Source organism: Staurois parvus, unplaced genomic scaffold (assembly GCF_062004578.1).
Source record: "Staurois parvus isolate SC_StPar_1 unplaced genomic scaffold, SC_StPar_1.0 ptg001284l, whole genome shotgun sequence".
NCBI lineage: Eukaryota > Metazoa > Chordata > Amphibia > Anura > Ranidae > Staurois > Staurois parvus.
Window position 1 is genome coordinate 1,368,283 of NW_028319080.1, and position 20,551 is coordinate 1,388,833.

At 45.7% G+C, this 20,551-nt stretch overlaps 1 protein-coding gene across 1 annotated transcript in view; it reads right to left on the bottom strand.

Annotated features, from left to right (window-relative positions):
* LOC149437609 (uncharacterized) overlaps positions 1-20,551 on the bottom strand; it is a 54,907-nt gene that overhangs the window by 17,150 nt on the left and 17,206 nt on the right. The window contains exons 4-7 of the mRNA XM_089660862.1: positions 19,876-19,974; positions 17,760-17,828; positions 15,593-15,694; positions 534-635 (exon numbers count right to left, since the gene is read on the bottom strand). Coding sequence (XP_089516988.1) covers positions 534-635; positions 15,593-15,694; positions 17,760-17,828; positions 19,876-19,974 — 372 coding nt within the window. The remainder of the gene's footprint in view (positions 1-533; positions 636-15,592; positions 15,695-17,759; positions 17,829-19,875; positions 19,975-20,551) is intronic.

Here is a 20,551-nt window from a genome sequence, read left to right on the forward strand (position 1 = left end):
CCACTTTACCTCCATTCACAGCATCTAGTATGAATAAGCCCTAATCAGAATTGATCCCAATCTCTTGATTGCAGTGTGTGCTACATCATTATTGCATACATCTTATTTAAAATCTCCAGGGCAAGGAGAAATCTGCCCTTGCAGTGAGGCTGCCCATGCACTGCTCGGGTTAAATGCTAGTTTAGATCTAGAGTAAGCAGTTTTAATGACCTGATCCTCCATTCCCCCAAAGTCAACACTCTTCTACACTATGCATTAGGCTGTCCCTCAGCATCCTCGCATCCCCTACAAGGCTAGGGGCCCTGCATTGTACTTTATGTCAGAGGACCTGCGACTGTTAGAGAACAGGGGAGAAGCGGGTGTGGGGAGCAGTCTAGCAGCATGGAGGGGGGCTGCAGGAGTGGAAGATTGGACAAGCAAAACGTGCTTTTTTGGTAACCTAGATCTAAATGAGCATTCATTCCATGCAGTGCAGGGGGAAAACCACTGCAAGTGAGAATTTGCTTTCCCCGGAGTTCAGCTTTAATACCAACCTGAAGAATCATCATCATCATACAGGGCTTCTTGATCGCTCAGACTGGTCTCTTTCTCTTCTCCTGATGTTGAGATGTGCTCAGTCTTCACATACACACAGTCTACATATAAACACAAGAAAACATCACAGCAAGAACATTCACTAAAAACATGACTTATTACAAAATTCTGGAGTCCTATAAAGACATTTGTAAGTATTTAATTGAAAGTCCTGAAAAGGAAGGTAAAAATATTATCTGCAAGGAGCCAAGATTCCCAGATCGCTTGATCAGCTTCAGTTCAATCAGCGGGTCAGGTTTTTTCATTCGATCACTGCTGGCAGCTATAGCAGCAAGCAGTGATCATATGTCAACAAGGTGGCGTCCGGAGCGGCCGCATAATCGCCAGCTCCGGCGCCCCCGCCTCCATCCAGGCGGTAGCGGGCTCCGGAGCATCCCCGGAGGTCTTCCCAACACCCAGAAGAGGTGCTGGGCGCTCTGTCCCTCCGGCGGAGCTCCGGCGGCTCGCGGCCTACCACGGCCCCTCCTGCCGGCCATGGCGAACCGCGGCCGACCGAGGCGCCCCAATCCAAAGGGGACACAACCCCAGCTCCAGAGGGGACGCCACCACCACCCCCATCGGTACCCTCACCAGCCGCTCCAGAGGCCTTGCCATCGCCCAGGAGGAGTACTGGGCGCTCTGTCACCTGTGGCCTACAAAGCCACGCTATTGCCCGACGCCAGAGAGAGGGGAGCTACCACCACCGCCTCTCTTACCTACAACCGCCGCAGAGAGAGGGGAAGCAGCAACCACCCCCACCGGCACCGAGAGGGTAAGACACCACCGGCCCCCGCACCGAGAGGGTAAGCCACCACCGCCACCCGCACCGAGAGGCTAAGCCTCCGCTACCAAATCTGCTTCCCTGCTCCCCTCCGGGTACCACGTATCCGTGCCCCTGCCACTGCACAGCCCCGAGCCCCGTCCAATCCGGCGGAGGCAAGCCTGCCACGTGGTCTACAGCACCCTCAGTCGCTGGCCTGCAGCATCCACATGCACTGGCCCACAACACCCACTGATGCTGGGCTCTACTGCACCTACCAACACCTAGCCCACTCGATTAAGATGATTTGTAGAGCAGCTTCTTCTGGGGGTGGAGCCTAAACATGGCGGCGACGGAGAGCACGATGTGAGTGCTCTCCGGTAAACCTCCAAACTTACCATCCCGAGACCCTCAGGGTGCGAAGCCCTACCTGACTGAGGTGGGTTCCAAGGGAGGAGAGGCTGGCGCGGTGAAGGGAGTGGAGAGCGGGCACGGACCTCCGGGAGGTGAACACGCTGCAGAGATCCCAGTGCAGCTGTCGGGTTGCCGGGGAATCGATGCAGGGCGGAGTGAGCACGCCGCTCGCCGCAAAGGAGTACTGGGAAGTGGAGACGCCGGCCGGTTTCCTGACAGGGAGGCAGTGACACGCCGGCTTCCCCTGCCCTACATGGCTGGAAATTCGTGCGGCTAGAGGGTGGCTGATCTGATGTGACAGGGGGATGCCGGCTCGTGGCTGTTTGTACCTCCTGGCCGACTGTTTGAGCCTGAATCCCTGAGGAATCCCCCCCCCCCCCCAGGACTGAGCAGCAGCGAAGGCCCTCCAAACAAGTCTTGACTCTCCGTCGGTGAAGGGAAGGGTGAGTGAAAGCTGTTGGGGGCCTATTGTGGTGTGGACCCCTGAGCGACACAGGCGATCAAGGGGGGAAGGAGGGGTGGATTCCCAGGGGGTAGAAGAAAAGAAGAGAGGAGACCCAGGTGTCCCAAGAGAGTAAAGGATAGAGGAAAAATTGCAAGTCTATTAAGTTATATAGAGGATATGAAGAACAAAGGTCCCAAGGGAGCAGGGCCCAAAGGGTCCCAAACAGGAACAATAAAGAAACTTACATCATATGGAATTACTACGCCAGAAAGGGCCCAAGGCGCAAAGGGAGAAATGGACACTAGTTCAGGAACTAGCCCTAGATTATCATTGGGCATGAATAGCAGTGGCGGCCAACAAACAGTGGATGGCTTGGGAAAAAAAGAATCTGACAGTGAACTACAAATACCAAATAAGAAGGAGATGATAGAAATGTTTAAAAATTTGGAAAAAATGATAAAACATGAAATGACAGCTATTCGAAACGACTTAGGACATCTGCTATCAAGAATAGAAGAAATGGAGGAGAAAGTTAAAACCCAGGCCCAGAATATAGATAATCTAAGGGAAAAAATAAGCCAATTAGAAAATAACCAGAAAAAAATGATCTATAGGATGGAAGATCAAGAAAATAAAGAAAGAAGGTGTAATCTTAGAATACGAGGAATCCCAGAGACTGCTAAAGGGGGAATACTATATGAATTAGTTAAAAAAACCCTAAACTCCATAAGAGATAGACCTGAAACAGATGGGATCAAGTTAGACGGAGTGTTTAGAATAGGAAAGTTTAAACAAGCTACTGAGAAGGAAAGACCGAGAGACATAATTGTCCAGTTCCAAAATTTAGGGGTCAAGGATGAGATTTGGAAGAAGACCAAGGGAAGATCATTAATTAAGTCTGGAGACTTGACTATCCAAATCTATGCGGATTTAACAGCAGAGACCCTAAGGAGAAGGAGATCCCTGAAACCCTTGTTGGAGCAAATGAGAAAACAGAATGTGCAGTATAGATGGGGTACCTCAGTATCTCTAATTGGCTGGAAAAATGGGGTCACAGCGTATTTGAGATTTCCGGAGGATATAAGAGATTTTTGTGATAGACTGAACTTGCAAAGAATGGAGATAGCTGGGTGGGAAGAAGAAAAAGAAGACAAAAGAAATACAAATGATACAAGAAAAGAGGACTGGCATCATGTCGGTGGGAGGGGGGTGGGAGGCCTCGGGGTGGGAAGAGAGGGAGAATTAAGTAGAAAATGATTTTTTTTTTTTTTTTTTTTTTTTTTTTTTTCCTCTCTCTTACTTCCCTCTCTCACCCCTGGTCTTCCCCCTCCGGATGTTGAGACCCGCTTGGAGGCTCCGGTTAGGGGAGGGAGGTAAAGGGTAAAAATTCTCGCTGAGCCTTGATGATAGAGAGAGGGAATCGGGGGGGTGGGAGGAGAGGTGAGCCGTACATAGGCGGAGCTTACGCCCCAAATCTTAAATCAATGGTGGAAATGGATCCACAAATGGTTTGTAGGCAGTTTATAAGCCTAAAAATGGGTAGGGGAAAAAGAAGAGAGGGCGAGGGTTGGGGGAGGGGGGGGGAGGGGGGGCGGGCTGGGAGGGTTGGAGGGAGGGGGGAGGGGATGGGAGTTGGGTGGGAGGGGAGGAGGTATTGGGTTAATACTCTGCATGACAGAAGGGATAAAGAGGAAGAGGCAATCAGGATGAGAGATGGAGTTAATTGGGAATGATGGAAGAAATACAGTTTATAACCTATAATGTGAACGGGCTGAGTTGTCCAGGGAAGAGATTTAGGCTGTTTAATGAGTTACATCATAGGGCGACGTCAGTGGTATTTTTACAGGAGACGCACTTTGAGATAGAGGCAAACGTGAAATTGAAATCCAAACACTATCCAATATGGTACTATGCAGATTCTCCAATTAAAAGAGCAAAAGGGGTTGCAATAGGTTTGGCAAAGAATATGAGATTCGAGCTGGAAGATAGAAGAACCGACCCGGAGGGGAGATTTTTATTCTTAAAAGGTAGACTTCAGGGGATTGAGTGTACTTTAGCCAATATATACTGCCCTAATAAAAACCCGGAGATGTATATGAAGGGTCTGTTGAAAAAATTAATGGAATTTAAAAAAGGGTGTTTGATAGTAGCTGGAGACCTAAATTTCTGTATGGACCCACAAAAGGATAATACCTCTTCTGTGCAAAGAGAGGGGAGTAGGTCTCTGAGAGCTCTGAAAAAAGTGATGCATGAATATCAACTAGTGGATACCTGGAGAATAACGCATATGAAAGACAGAGACTATACCTTCTTCTCTAATGCACATGAGATATACTCGAGATTAGATTACATCTTAATAGACCACCAACTTATAGATCATCTGGTTAAAATTGACATAGAGACAAGGACGTTCTCGGATCATGCTCCGGTCGTAATGAAAATGGGATGGGGAAGAAGGTGGACTGGAGGATTAGGGTGGAGGTTAAATGAGGCTCTTCTTCTGGATGAGGATGTAGTTCAGAAAATAGAGAAAGAGATTAAGGTATACTTTAAGGAGAACGAAACAGAGGAAGTATCGATAGCTACAGTCTGGGAAAGCCATAAGGTATTCATAAGAGGAATCTTGATTGCGGCAGGAGCAAGGAAGAAAAAGGAAAGAAGAGAGAGGGTCAGTGGGCTATTAAAAGAAATATTGGACTTGGAGCAGATACATAAGAAGAAAATAACAAAAGATACGAGACAGAAGCTATTGGATAAAAAAGATGAGCTAGAGAGGTTGATGGATGAGGAGAAGAGAAGAGTATACAACAGGGTTTTGAATGAGAGATATAGATGGGGAGACAGACCAGGAAGATATCTAATGAGAGCTTTGAATAAAAAGAAAAATAGGAACTATATAGAAAAGATTAAAAGTTCAAAGGGGGAGTTGGTCCACTCAAATAAAGAGATTATTAAAGTGTTTACGGAGTATTACAAAAAGTTATATAATATTAGTCCCCAAGGCCCTCTAAAAGAAGCTCAAGAGGGAATTAATAAAAAAAAGATGACATACTTAAAAAATGCGGGATTACCAAAACTAAGTGAAGCACAGTTGAACTCCCTAGACGCAGAAATATCCCAGGAAGAAATTAAAATAGCATTAAAAAGCACAGGGGGGGGGAAAAGCCCAGGCCCGGATGGCTATACAGTTAAGTACTATAAGAAATTTAGTGAAGTACTGTTACCCAAGCTGGAGAAATATATGAATGCTCTGGGAGGTGGGATGGAAGTGAGGAGAGAATCCCTACAGGCCCATGTAGTACTTATTCACAAGGAGGGAAAAGATCCATCTCAGTGCTCCAGCTATAGACCTATCTCATTATTGAACACTGACACTAAACTGTATGCAAAGGTGTTAGCAAACAGGTTGAGGGATCTGATGCCTGAATGGATCCATGGAGACCAGGTGGGCTTTGTACCGGGGAGAGAAGGTAGAGATAACGGCTTGAGAACCCTGATGCTTATTCAGAAAAGTAGAAAAGGGAAAGCCCCGGTGGTGCTCTTGTCAATTGATGCAGAGAAGGCATTTGATAGAGTGGACTGGGGCTTTATGATGGACAACTTAAAAGTGCTGGGGATAGGTGATAGAATGCGAGAGTGGATAAGTAAATTATATAGGGAGCCTACTGCAATCATCACGGTAAATGGGGAGAGATCAGAACCCATTGGAATGTCTAATGGTACAAGACAAGGCTGCCCACTGTCCCCCCTGCTATATGTATTGTCACTCGAACCTCTGTTGTCAATAATAAGAAATAGTGGATCGGTAAAGGGAATTCAGATAGAATCCATAGAACATAGAGTAGCGGCCTTTGCGGACGACTTATTGTTCTATGTGGGGAATCCCCGAATAACTCTCCCAAATATAATGAAGATTCTGAAGGAGTACGGTGAACTATCAAATTTAAAAATTAATCCAACGAAAACAGAGATTCTGAATATTAATATATCAAAGAATGAAAAAGAAAAACTACAAAAAGAATTCCCCTTTATATGGAGAGAAAAAGAGATAAAATACCTAGGAATAAAACTCACTGCCTCATCTAAGCATTTGTATAGATTAAACTTTATCTCTTTGATAAATGAGATCAGGGAAGATTTAAAAAGACTACCAGGAGGAAATCCATCCTGGATAGGACGTATAAACTTAGTCAAAATGGTAATTATGCCCAAAATACTGTATAGATTTCAAATGGTACCAATTAAAATTCCAGAAGCCTTCTTTAAGATAATGAAAAAAATGTTAACAAGATACATATGGAAGAATAAAAAACCCAGAATAGCATATGAAACATTGAGTAGGACTAAAGAGAAAGGGGGATTGGGTCTACCAGATGTCAAGAGATACTATAAAGCAGTGGTTTTAGCAAGAATATTTGACTGGACATTTAACCATAAGGGGAAAAGTTGGGTAACAATTGAAAATGATCTTAGTGGCATTAGACTGAACCAGATGATATGGGTTCCACCACAGTTCAGGGGAATTAAAGAAAGCACAAGTATCTACACTTTAAATGTCCTTAGGGTATGGGACAATTTACACAAAAACATGAAATGGGAATTTAATTCCATATTAATGCCTCTCACAAATACTGAGTACTTTCCCCCGGGAAAGAATAAGATATCAGGGAGATGGTTTAGAAAGGAGGATACCCAACTGAGAGATGTTTTGGTGGAGGGGGAATTGAGACCACTTAAAGATTTAATAGAGAAGAAGGGAGATATTTTTATTAGAATAGATGAGTGGAAATATCATCAATTGAAATGTTTTATTGGAAATCTACCGAAACCCCTAAGAATAAAACAGGAGTGGAATATGTTTGAAAGGTTGTTGGAGACACGAAGGGATGGGAAGCACGGTATTTCAAAAGTGTATAGAATACTCACAGAATTAGACACAAACACAAAGTTAACTTTTATCACAAAATGGGAAAGAGATACGGGAGTTGGGTTTGATGAAGATAGACAGAGAAAGATGTTTAGATTGATACACGATAATGTCAGTATGAGAGAGGTTGAGGTTAATTATAAGTGTGTGACACGATGGCACATTACACCGAGTGTAGAGCACAAGATGAATGGGGAAAATTCAAATATGTGTTGGAGAGGATGTGGAGAGATGGGCACGGCGTTTCACATATGGTGGGAATGTCCGAAAATCCAGGCTTTTTGGAAGATAATAGTCAAATTGATTAAAGAAATAACTGAAATTGACATAGGGTTAGACCCAACGACGTGTCTCCTACACAATGTGGAGACATCTGTAAATAAATATAAAGATTCAGGTATCTGGTACTTCTTGAACGCGGCAAAAGGGTTGATACCCAAGTTTTGGCGGAAAGCTGAGGTACCGAAGGAGGAAGACTGGATTAATAGAGTAAACCAGATAGGTAGAATGGAAAGATCATACCATATGCAGGAAGATAGGATGAGAGTTTATTTTAGGAGATGGGAAAAGTGGGAAAGAGCAGGATTGAAAGAGAAATATAGGAAAATATGAACTAGGGTGTTAGCAAAAAATTAATAAGCCTCAAGAGAGTAGAATGGGTTAGAGTCTGCAGAGGGGGAGGAGGGGGGGTGAGGGGTGGGAAGGGAGGGTAGTGGGATGGGAAAGAAAAGAGTTTTTTTAGTAAGGGAAAGGTAGAAATGTTATAAATGTCTATTTGTATGAGAATTATTTCCCTTTTTTTTGGGTTTTTGTATTAACATGAAAAATTTAATAAATATTTAAATTAAAAAAAAAAAAAAAAAAAAAAACACCTAGCCCACTCCACCTCCAGACGCCAGGCCTTCAGCACCTCCCGACGCCGGCCCAAAAACACCCCCAGACACCGCACCCTACAGCTCCTCCAGTCGCCGAGCCACTGTACCAACTGACGCCGTGCCACAGCACCCACGGACGCCAGCATACCGCACCCACAGACTGCAACTAGCCAGCTGCTGACCCAGCTGCCCACCACTCTCACTCTCCTCCTACAGATGGACTCAGATGAACTGTGCCACGGCGTGACAGACTCTCCGCATCATCACGCCCTGATGTGAAACCTTTCACCTCCCCCGATTTGACCAGCACTCCGCTCACCCTAACATGTCACCTGTACTCCTCCTCCTCGTAATCCTCTCCTCCATTCCCAAAATCTCCTCCCTCCACCTGCCTACTCCCTCAAAACAGCTCTACATTGCTCCTTCACCTCTTCCCTCTCCCCACTACGGTACTCACCACCTCCTCCTGATACTCCACTCTCCCGCCAACCCACACGCCACCACTAACAGATTCACACGCTCCTGCACTTCCCATTCCCATGCCACCTTCCTCACCCTTCTCCTCCTAACCGCTGGGGACATCTCCCCGAACCCTGTCCCCTCACCACCTCACTCTCCCTCTAGGCACCCTCCTGCTCCCGCAACCCCCTCAACCTTATACCTGTCCCCCTCCTCCCCGCATCCATCCCTCTTCTCTTGGTTGCACTCCTGAACGCCCACTCGGTTTGCAACAAGCTCACCACCATCCATGACCTCTATCTCCCACTCCCTCAACCTCCTAGCGGTCACTGAAACCTGGATCCAAGCCACTGACTCCACCTCCCCTGTGGCACTCACCTATGGAGGCCTCGTTTGGACCCACTCACCCAGACCGAGTGGTCGTAGAGGTGGTGGGGTCGGTATGCTCCTGTCACCACTGAGCACCTTCCAGGTCCTCCCTAACCCCCCCCTCTCTATCCTTCTCCTCCTTCAAGGCCCACTGCATACAGCTCTTCTCCACCACCCCTCTGAGGTTTGCAGTAATCTATCGGCCTCCTGGATCCGTATCCCGCTTCCTGGACGACTTTGCCGCCTGGCTTCCCTTCTTCCTCTCCTCTGAGCTACCAACCATCATCCTTGGGGACTTCAATATCCCCATCAACGACAACAACCCAGCTACTTCCCAACTCCTCCACCTAACCTCTTTCGCGCTCACACAGTCCTCCACCCACACCGATGGGAACACCCTAGACCTCGTTTTCTCTCACCTCTGTACCCTCCACCACTTCACTAACACCCCCTTCCCTCTCTCTGACCACCACCTCCTCACGTTTTCCATCTCCCCATCCTCTAGCCCCCCCCCCCCCAAAGCGTCAAACCATCACCAGCCATAACCTCCACAACCTGAACCCGGCCCCCCTCCACTCGGCAGCTGACAGTCTGTTCGACAGTATCCTTCCACTGTTATGCCCTGACCTGGCCACTACTGCGTACAACGACTCGCTGTCAGCTGCCCTAGGCTCCCTGGCACCCCTAACCACACAACATCAGACCCTGACTGCTTCAACCCTGGCAGAATGACCATACTAAATGTCTCAAAAGGACGCAGTCACGAGCTGGAGCGATTATGGCGCAAAACCAAGTCCCCTCGAGAGTTCTCCCTCTACAAATCCGCCTTCTTCACTTACACCTCCTCCCTCCACGCCGCCAAGCAGGCCTACTTCGTAACTCTCATTAACACCCTCTCCACCTGTCCTCGCGGGTTCTTCTCCACTTTCAACTCCCTACTCTCTTCCCCCCCCCCACCTCCACTCAGTACCTCACTCACCGCCCATGAGATTGCCAATCATTTCCAAAACAAGATTGACGCAATCCGTAAGGACATTGTCAATTCACAATCTACCTCTCCATCTAGCCTCCCCCCCTCCACTCTCCCCTACTCTGACCTCTCAACCGCACTGCCCCCCACCACACCTAACGTCCCGCACACTATAACCACCCCAGCACTCCGCTCCTGCAGCCCTGCTACCACCGAGGAGGTCACTAAGGTCTTCTCAGAAGCCTGCCTCACCACTTACCCCTGGACCCTATCCCCTCAACTCCTCCGGTCACCCCCCTCCTCCATCATCCACTCCCTCACCCACATCTTCAATCTCTCCCCCTCTACTGGCGCATTCCCCTCCCACCTATAGCACGCGCACATCACCCCCATACTCAAAAAACCCTCCCTGTACCCCACTGACCTGAACAACCTTAGACCCATCTCCCTGCTGCCACTCACTTCCAAGCTCCTTGAGCGCTTAGTCTACAATCGCCTAAGCGCCCACCTTGATAACAACCTTCCACTACAGTACGGCTTCCGTTCCCTACACTCCACTGAAACCACCCTCCTCAAAATCACTAACGACCTGCTAACTGCCAAAGCTAACGGCCACTACTCAGTCCTCCTACTCCTCGACCTCTCCGCGGCCTTCGACACAGTAGACAACCCCCTACTCAATAAACTACACTCCCTTGGCATCAGGGACTCTGCTCTCTCCTGGTTCTCCTCTTACCTATCCCAACGCTCCTTCAGCATTACCTATAACACTGCCACCTCCCCCTCTCTGTTGGGGTCCCCCAAGGCTCTGTCCTCGGACCCCTTCTCTTCTCCATCTACACCTCCTCCCTTGGCAAACTTATACATTCCCACGGCTTCAACTATCACCTCTACGCCGATGACACACAAAATTTACCTCTCTACCCCTCAACTCACCCACTCAGTCTCTGCCCGCATCACCCACCTCCTAAACGACATATCAGACTGGATGTCGCTCCATTTCCAAGTTAAACCTTTCCAAAACCGAGCTCCCAGTTTTTCCCCCCAGCCAGCGCGCCCCCCCCCCCATCACGACCAACAACGCCACCATCAATCCCAACCCGCAAGCCAAAGTCCTAGGTGTCACCCTGGACTTAAACCTTTCCTTCCAGCCTCATGTTCAATCACTAGCAAATTCATGCATGCTCCACCTCCGCAACATCTCCAAGATAAGTAATTTCCTAACCCCAGACACCACGAAACAACTCATACACGCCCTTATTATCTCACGCCTAGACTACTGCAACTCCCTTCTCACCGGCCTACCCCAACGCAGGCTATCCCCGCTTTAGTCTATCCTGAACTCAAAGGCTAGACCAGCAATGGGCAAACTACGGTCCGGCGGACCTTTTAATCCTGCCCGTGGAGCGTGATACGGTCAGGATGGCTGTCAGGATGTGTGTAGGCGGGGCAGCGTGACGAACGTGAGGGGAGCTAGGCTCCTCTCACAGTCCGCCCTGAAGACCGGAGCGGGAACACAGCGAGAGGAACGCGCGGAGCAAAGGTAAGTAAATTGACACAGGGGGGACTTGGGGACTTAATATGGGGGATGAATTAATATGGGGAATGAATTACTATAGGGGGGATGAATTACTATATGGGGGATTAATTACTATGCTTACTATGGGGGAATATTACTATACTTACTATGGATGACACATACACATCATTCATCTACTCTTGGTCCGGCCCCCGGGTCCAATATATGAACCCATTGCGACCCTCAAGTCAAAAAGTTTGCCCACCCCTGGGCTAGACTCATCCACCTCACCAACTGCTCCACTTCTACCACCCCCCTCTCCCTATCCCTTCACTGGCTCCCGATTGCCCAACGCATTAAATTCAAAAATTACTAAGTCTGACAAAGCCATCCATAACGCTGCCCCAAACTACCTCACTGACCTGATACCCAAATACCACCCTACCCGCACCGTTCGCTCCTCACATGGACTTCCTACTTTCTAGCTCCCTGGTCAACTCCTCCCACACCCGACTGCAGGACTTCCCCCATCCTCTGGAACTCCCTACCCCAATCCATCAGACTGTCACCTACCCTCCTCACCTTCAGGCGCTCCCTGAAAACCCACCTCTTCAGGGAAGCCTACTTCACCCTCACCGTTCTCCTCCACTCCTCCTACCACTCCATCCCCCACAGCCACTTCCTCCTGTACCACTATCCCCTCCCTCCTAGATTGTAAGCTCGAAAGAGCAGGGTCCTCGAAACCCCTCGTGTATTGTATTGTTACTGTATTGTCTCATGTAATGTCCCCCCACTTTATTGTACAGCGCTGAGCAAACCTATTGGCGCTATATAAACACTGTATAATAATAATAATCGTATTCTGATGGCTTGGAGAACTCCCACTGTCAGAACACAATAGCTCCATATGAGGGATTCCCCCATTAACAATGAATGTGTTGATGGGAAATCAAGCAAATTTTCTTTCCTGCTTAAAGTGGAATTCCAGTCAAAACCTAACTAACTAACTGTAAACCTACTCTTTGCCCCATTCCAAGATTAATCTATCTAACTCTGTAAAGCAAAATTTGCTGTACTTACCTGTTCTGCAACCGTTCCGTTCTCATACTGAGCTGTCAGCAGCGGCTTCAGTGTATGGGAGTATGCAGGACAGGCAGCTGACAAAGAAAGCCCCATAGTAACTCTATGGGTGATTTCACTTCCCAGGCATTTACATACAGTGAAGGAAATAAGTATTTGATCCCCTGCTGATTTTGAATGCTTGCCCACTCACAAAGAAATGATCCATCTAAAAATCGAATGTTCGGTGTATTGTAACACTGAGAGACAGAATAGCAACAAAACATTCAAAAGAAATGCATGTCTAACAAATGATGACTGATTTGCATGTTCATGAGGTTAATAAGTATTTGATCCCCTTCACAAAACATGACTTAGTACTTGGTGGCAAATCCCTTGTTGGAAATCACAGAGGTCAGACGTTTCCTGTAGTTGGCCACCAGGTTTGCACACATCTCAGGAGGGATTTTGGCCCACTCCTCTTGGCAGATCCTCTCCAAGTCCTTAAGGTTTGGTGGCCGATGTTTGGCAATTCGAATTTTCAGCTCCCTCCACAGATTTTCAAATCGGATTAAGGTCTGGAGACTGGCTAGGCCACTTCAGGACCTTAATGTGCTTCTTCTTGAGCCACTCCTTTGTTCCCTTGGCCGTGTGTCATTGTTATGCTGGAACACCCATCCACGACCCATTTTCAATGCCCTGGCTGAGGGAAGAAGGCTCTCACCCAAGATTTGACGGTACATTGCCCCGTCCATCGTCCCTTTGATGAGGTGCTGTTGCCCTGTCCCCTTAACAGAAAAACACCCCCAAAGCAGAATGTTTCCATCACCATGTTTGACAGTTGGGATAGTGTTCTTGGGGTCATAGGCAGCATTCCTCTTCCTCCAAACACGGCAAGTTGAGTTGATGCCAAAGAGCTTGATTTTGGTCTCATCTGACCAAAACACTTTCAACCAGTCCTCCTCTGCATCATTCAGATGTTCAGTGGCAAACTTCAGACGGGCCTGGACTTGTGCTTTCTTGAGCAGAGGGACCTTGCGGGCACTGCAGGATTTGAATCCTGGTTGGCGTAGTGTGTTACCAATTGTTTTCTTGGTGACTGTGGTCCCAGTTGCCTGGAGATCATTGACAAGATCCTCACGTGTAGTTCTGGGATGATTCCTCACTGTTCTCATGATCATTGATACTCCACAAGGTGAGATCTTGCATGGTGCACCAGACCCAGGGAGACTGACAGTTGTTTTGCGTTTCTTCCATTTGCGAATGATTGCACCAACTGTTGTCACCTTCTCACCAAGCTGCTTGGCGATAGTTTGGTAGCTCAGTCCAGCCTTGTGTAGGTCTACAATCTTGTCCCTGACATCCTTGAACAGCTCTTTGGTCTTTGTCATGGTGGAGAGTTTGAAATATATTTGTTTGATTGCTCCTGTGGACCGGTGTCTTTTACACAGATAACAAAATGAGATTAGCTGCACTCCCTTTAAGAGACTGCTTCTAATCTCAACTTGTTACTTGTATGAAAGACACCTGGTAGCCAGAAATCCTGCTAAATGATAGGGGATCAAATACTTACTTCCCTCATGAACATGTAAATCAGTGCATCATGTGTTAGACATGCATTTCTTTTGAATTTTTTGTTGCCATTCTGTCTCTGTGTGTTACAATACACCTACCATTCGATTTTTAGACTGATCATTTCTATGTGAGTGGGCAAACATTCAAAATCAGCAGGGGAGCAAAATACTTATTTCCTTCACTGTAGTTACATAGCCTGGTTGATAGTCTGTCTCTACCCCTACCCACCTCTGAGCATCGTTCCTCGATTCCAATCCCTACCCCACCTCCCAGTTTCGCCCTTCTGGGAATACGAAATCAAGGGATTTTTTGTGGTGCCAAGCAATTTGTATGGAACTTGTTAATGATAACAAGAAAAGCAGTAAAATAGATCAATGCAGCCAGCAACAAAACACCCCGCAGCAACAATAGATCCCCGCAGCAACAATAGACCCCCCAATAACAATGGATAAACCACAACAATATACCCCCCCCCCCGGCAACAATAAAACCCCCACAGCAACAACAGACCAGCAGTCAGCATCAACAGACCCTCCAGCAGCCAGCAACAATAGACCCCTCTCTTTACAGTAGACCCCTCCAAGTAGCAAATGACCCCCAGCAACATAAGACCCACCTCCAGCAACAATATATCCCCCACCAACAACAGTGCTGGCAGTTATGGAACTGTGTTCCCAGACATTCCCGTTGATTAAAAAAAAAAAAAAAAGCCACGGGTGTATGCAATCTGGTCAGAGTGCTTTATTCACCTTTATAATGTCTAAAGGTTTCTGGACCATATCAATTTTGAGCCATTGTGCATTATTTGGGGCTGTGTCAATGCCATGTCCATTATCGGCATGAGCTCTCCCATGCGGCTTCACAGCATGCGCTGCTGGAGACTGGACAGGAACAGCTGCAGAACAGGAAGTACAGCGATATTTGCTTTACAGGGCTAGATAGACTAGGCTTTGAATGTGGCTGAGAGTAGGATTGGAGTTAGTTAGGTTTTGACTAGAATTCCACTTTAACCGTCTTTGGGCAGCTTAAGTGTTTCCACAAAAGCCATTAGCTTGTTTGCAAGTAAAAGGTAAACCTGTATGCATCTGTTGGGTAGTGGAAAGACCCTTTTGGTGGCCAGATCATTTAGCAGGATGATTATGTTGGCGTGCTATTTAGAGGCTGTGAATATGGAGAAAAGCAGGAAACAGGTCAGACATTACTAGAACCATGAGCCGAAGGAGGGGGCAGAGGTTCAACAAAGTCATGGTGCAGCTGCACGTGTTTTGGTGTGTTTAAAGGAGGAATACAGGAATACTAGTTTCCTGGCTAGATCTGGCTTCCATACTTTGAGTCACGGACTCAAAACAGAGAAGAGTCAGAACTCCTGATCTGCACAGAGGACAGGTCAGCAATAGCAGCTTATTCTTTCAAGAGCTTCCCTTTAATGTGCACTCAAAAGACCCCACACAACACACAGTAAATGTGTCAAAAATTAAAGAAAAAAAAAAAAAAAACCCCACATACACACCCACCACAAAGTCAAAGAACAAGCACAAAGTCGGACGGCATATAATCATGTATAAGACTTGTCCCCATTTTTGGAATAACTAAAAAGAAACCAAATTAAATAAAAAAAAAAAAAAATTTGTTGCCATTTGTACCAACCTGAGCAATCATCATCATCCTTGGATTGTCCAGGGTTGTCCACATATGACTTTCTTTCTTGCTCAGTTTCTGAGTCTGAATCAATTTCCAGGTAGATGCAGTCTATGCATGTGCAGCAGAAAAGAAGATATATACAAAGTAAATAAACCATTTCTGTTTCAATAGTATTTATTGAAGGTGTTATACAAAGAGTAGGAAGAGAAAACACACAAAAAATGAGGCCTACAAATCGGCCTTGTTTACAAACACACACACACGTGAAACTTTTTGTTTCATCTCTGTGTATCACTTGAGGCCACTCACTTCACTGTACATATGTAAGGGTTTACAACCACCTTAATGTGATCCAGTGTCCATCTGTAATAATTGTAATCTCTGTAAGTGTTTATAATAGTGCAACCTTAGTTATTTGATTGTCGATTAGTTACTTGTATTCTTTCCCTGTCAGAGCTGAACTGTGGGGCTGTGAGAATGTCCTAAGATGAGAGACATGAGACCGAACAATGCAGAAGAGCTGAAGGCCACTATTGAAGCATCCTGGTCTTCCATAACACCTCAGCGGTGCCACAGGCTGATAGCTTCCATGCCACACCGCATTGAGGCAGTAATTGCTGCAAAAGGGGCCCAAACCAAGTACTGAGTACATATGCATGCTTATACTTTTCAGAGGTCCGATATTGTTCTATGTACAATCCTTGTTTTGATTGCATGGAATATTCTAATTTCCCGAGATTGTGGATTTGGGGTTTTCATGAGCTGTAAGCCATAATCATCACAATGATGACAAATCACGGCTTGAACTATCTTGCTTTGCATGTAATGAGTCTATCTCATATATTAGTTTCACCTTTTAAGTTGCATTACTGAAATAAATGAACTTTTGCACTATCTTCTAATTTTTCGAGTTTCACCTGTGTGTGTATATATATATATATCTCTCTCTATCTATACACACGCACACACACACACACCTATTTAGGTACACCTGTGTAGTTGCTGATCAGCCAATCACATGGCAGCAATTCACTGCATTTAGGCATCTAGACATGGTGAAGTTCAAACTGAGCATCAGAATGGGTAAGAAAGGAGATTTAAGGGACTTTGAATGTGGCATAATTGTTGGTGGCAGACAGGCTGGTCTGAGTATTTAAAAATCTGCTGACCTGCTGGGATTTTCACGCACAACCATACAGGGTTTACAGAGAATGGTCCGAAAAAGAGAAAATATCCAGTGAATGGCAGTTGCGTGGATGAAAATGCCTTGTTGATGTCAGAGGAGAATGGGCAGACTAGTTCGAGATGACAGAAAGGCAAAAACTGAGGTATGTAGAATGCCATCTCTGAACGCACATCATGTCAAAACTTGAAGCAGATGGGCTACAGCAGCAGAAAACCACACTGTGTGCCACTCCTGTCAGCTAAGAACAGGAAACGGAGGCAACAATTCACACAGGTTCACCAAAATTGGACAATAGAAGATTGGAAAAACGTTGCCTGGTCTGATGCGTCTCGATTTCAGCTGCAACATTCAGATGGTAGGGTCAGAATTTGGCGTAAACAACATGAAAGCATGGATCCATCCTGCCTTGTATCAATGGTTCAGGCTGGTGGTGGTGCAATGCTGTGGGGGATATTTTCTTGGCACACTTTGGGCCCCTTAGTACCAATTGAGCATCGTTTAAATGGCAAGGCCTACCTGAGTATTGTTGCTGACCATGTCCATCCCTTTATGACTAAAGTGTCCTTATCTTCTGATGGCTCCATCCAGCAGGATAATCCACCATGTCACAAAGCTCAAATCATCTCAAATTGGTTTCTTGAACATGACAATGAGTTCACTGTACTCCATTGGCCTCCACAGTCACCAGATCTCCATCCAATAGGGCACCTTTGGATTGTGGTGGAACAGGAGATTCGCATCATAGATGTGCATCCGACAAATGTGCAGAAAGTGCGTGATGCTATCATTTCAATATGGACCAAAATCTCTGAGGAATGTTTACAACACCTTGTTCAATCTCTGCCATGAATAATTAAAGGCAGTTCTGAAGGCAAAAGGGTGTTCAACCCGGTACTAGCAAGGCGGACCTAAAAGTGGCCGGTAAGTGTATATTCTAATTGGAAAAACAGTGGAAAAAATAAATCACATTGTGCCCTATAATTGTACCTGATAACTCATCATCGGTCAGTAGTTCTGGAAGATTGGCTACCATCTCAGGCCTCACAATGATGCAGGCTGCAAATGTACAGTACAGACACAGGGGTTAGAATATATACCACTCATTTGGCACACTTTGTACTGAACAGTTTATATACCATTTAAAAGCAAAAATAGGGAAGTAATGCATGTGACTCATTACCCTATAGAGAAAAATCATTTAAAAAAGGAACATGTAAGGTGACAGTACTGAATAACAAGCAGGATTAGAGAGATGGAAGCATCAACACATTTGCTTTTTAACTGAACCTGATCAGACCTAACAGCTAAGTTTGCCTTTGTGAAAAAATAATAAATGTACATATTTTTGCTGAAAAAAAAAATGCATTTATTTATTACAGATACTTCTATAACACCATCAATTTATGAGCTTTACATATATGTTGTACATTCACATCAGTCCCTAACCCTCAAGGGGTGTACAATCCATAGTCCCTAACTTACATTCATACATACACATACTAGGGCCAATTAACCTACCAGCATGTCTTTGGAGAGTAGGAGGAAACTGGAGTACCCGGAGGAAACCCACGCAGGCACAGGGAGACCATGCAAACTCCAGGCAGGTGGTGCCATGGCTGGGATTCAAACCAATGACCCCAGTACTGCCAGGTGGAAGTGCTAACCATTCAGCCACTGTGCTGCCAAATTTATATCTTTTTTTTCACTGGAGCCTGCAGTGAATTGCACCCATGATCAGTGGATGGTGTGGATCATCAAACGTCGTCTGAGAAGATTTTATTGAAGAATGGTCACATCACAAATAATGAGGTGCAGGAGCTGCACAAACCCAAGGACAAGAATTATATTGCAGCCAGTCCTTAGGTGTGGCGGTAGCATTAGTTAACTTTTTTCTGGCCAAGTACATTTAGTCAAGTGTTTAAAATGACCTGTTCATCTTGCCAGAAATGCAGCGTCCTTGTCAATTCCTGTGTGCTGAACTGCAATCACAAATAATGTTATACTTCCAGACCATCTTCTGTAAACTATAAGTTCCCTTGCACTCCCCCCAAATAATGGAGATGTGGAGGAGGAGATATTTGTAATTCAAACTAGAAGAGCGTCCTGGGTGACAACCATTGCAACCCAGGGAGAGCAAATTAGTTATTCACAGGATTAACCGGTGAAAATAAAGGATAAAAAGGTTAAAAAAAAAAAAGAAAAAAAAAAAAAAAAAGAAGAAGAAGAAAGCAGCCACCACACTTGCAATATTACATTTTCAATCCTCTCCTCTGTGGAACAATGCCCTGCCTCTGCCATTCATCTGATAAATTTCAGAACCTCATTGAGTAGTAGACGTTTCGGCATGTGACCAGGGAATTACATGGGTGCCAAGAGGGGGGAAGGGCTATCAATGGTGCAAATATCCAGACAGCTACACAAAGGTGAAAACACTGCAAAAAGAAGAGTGTTGTCACCCTATCAAAGAAAATGTATATCCAATGGTTCTATTGGCAGGATCAACAAAATGTTCCAGGGGGTGCTTCGACAAACAGAGAGTCAGGTCTTCCTGGTATGAGCAGCCAGCACGATTAGTTGGACCGTAGTTCTACTCTAATGAGTTGTTCTAAAGGCAGAAGGTTTTTTTTATCTTAATATATTCTCTGCATTAAGGTAAAAACCTTCTGTCTTCGCCTCCCCTCAGCCCCTTCCAAATACCAAAAACCAAAATTCCAAAAACTCGATCTTGATCCAGCGTTGTGCCGGAGAGCAGCAGCTCTCTCTCCTCACTGGACATGGAGGCAGCAGCGGATGCCTGTGGCTCCTGCTGCTGTCAATCACAACCTCTGGAGGAGTGCGTGTGTCAGTCATTGACCACACACTGCACGGCTTGGGATCAAACCCACACAAATGCCCCCTTAGCAAGTGGCTTGCTACAGGGGCACTCTGTAGGGGGGAAAAACCAGGGGCATCAGCGGAGGATCAGAGAAGAGGAAGATAGGGGCTGCTCTGTGCAAAACCATTACACATAGCATGCAAGTAGAATTTTTTTTTTTAAATAACAAAACACACACTCAGTTTACAATCACTCCAAATTGCACAATAGTGATTTCTTTGTACGAACCCATTGGAGTTTCCTCCTCACATTGCGGCTGACTCTTTGCAGTTGGTTCCTTCCCTCTCTCAGTTTTACATATCATTTCTGGCTTTCTGCAGGCATTTTCTGAAACCAAGAAAAATGCAATGAACTTTGTTTGGACAAAGCTTAGGACTCCTGCCTATTACTACCACTCAGACCGTTCCCTACAGAGAATGTAAAATGGCAGCTGACATTATAACAGACTCAATTTACAAAAGCATAAACTTTCAATTCACTAAAAGCACTAATGTATGAATCAGATAAATAAAGCGGGAGGGTTAGTTTCATATACATATATAAATTTTTTTTTTCTTTAATTTTTATATAGAACAGTCAATTTACCAAGACTGCTGCTGCACAGGTTATTGCACCTTAAAAAAAAAGGCCAATAATGGAGTATCAACAAGTGTCTACTGAGAAAAGACCACACAAGACAGTGCCTACACATAAGGGTGATATACTTGAGTAAAAACATGAGGAACATTTGCCTTTGAATCATTTGACAAAAACCATCAATAGACATAATGGTGTGCTGTGGGTTAAAAAGGTAAGTACACTCGTGGCATCAAAAGTTGGTATTGCTCCTTTAGCAGAAATTACTTCTTGTAGCTCATTTGTATAACTACCCACCAGTCTCTTCTGATCACCTCTCCATGCAAAA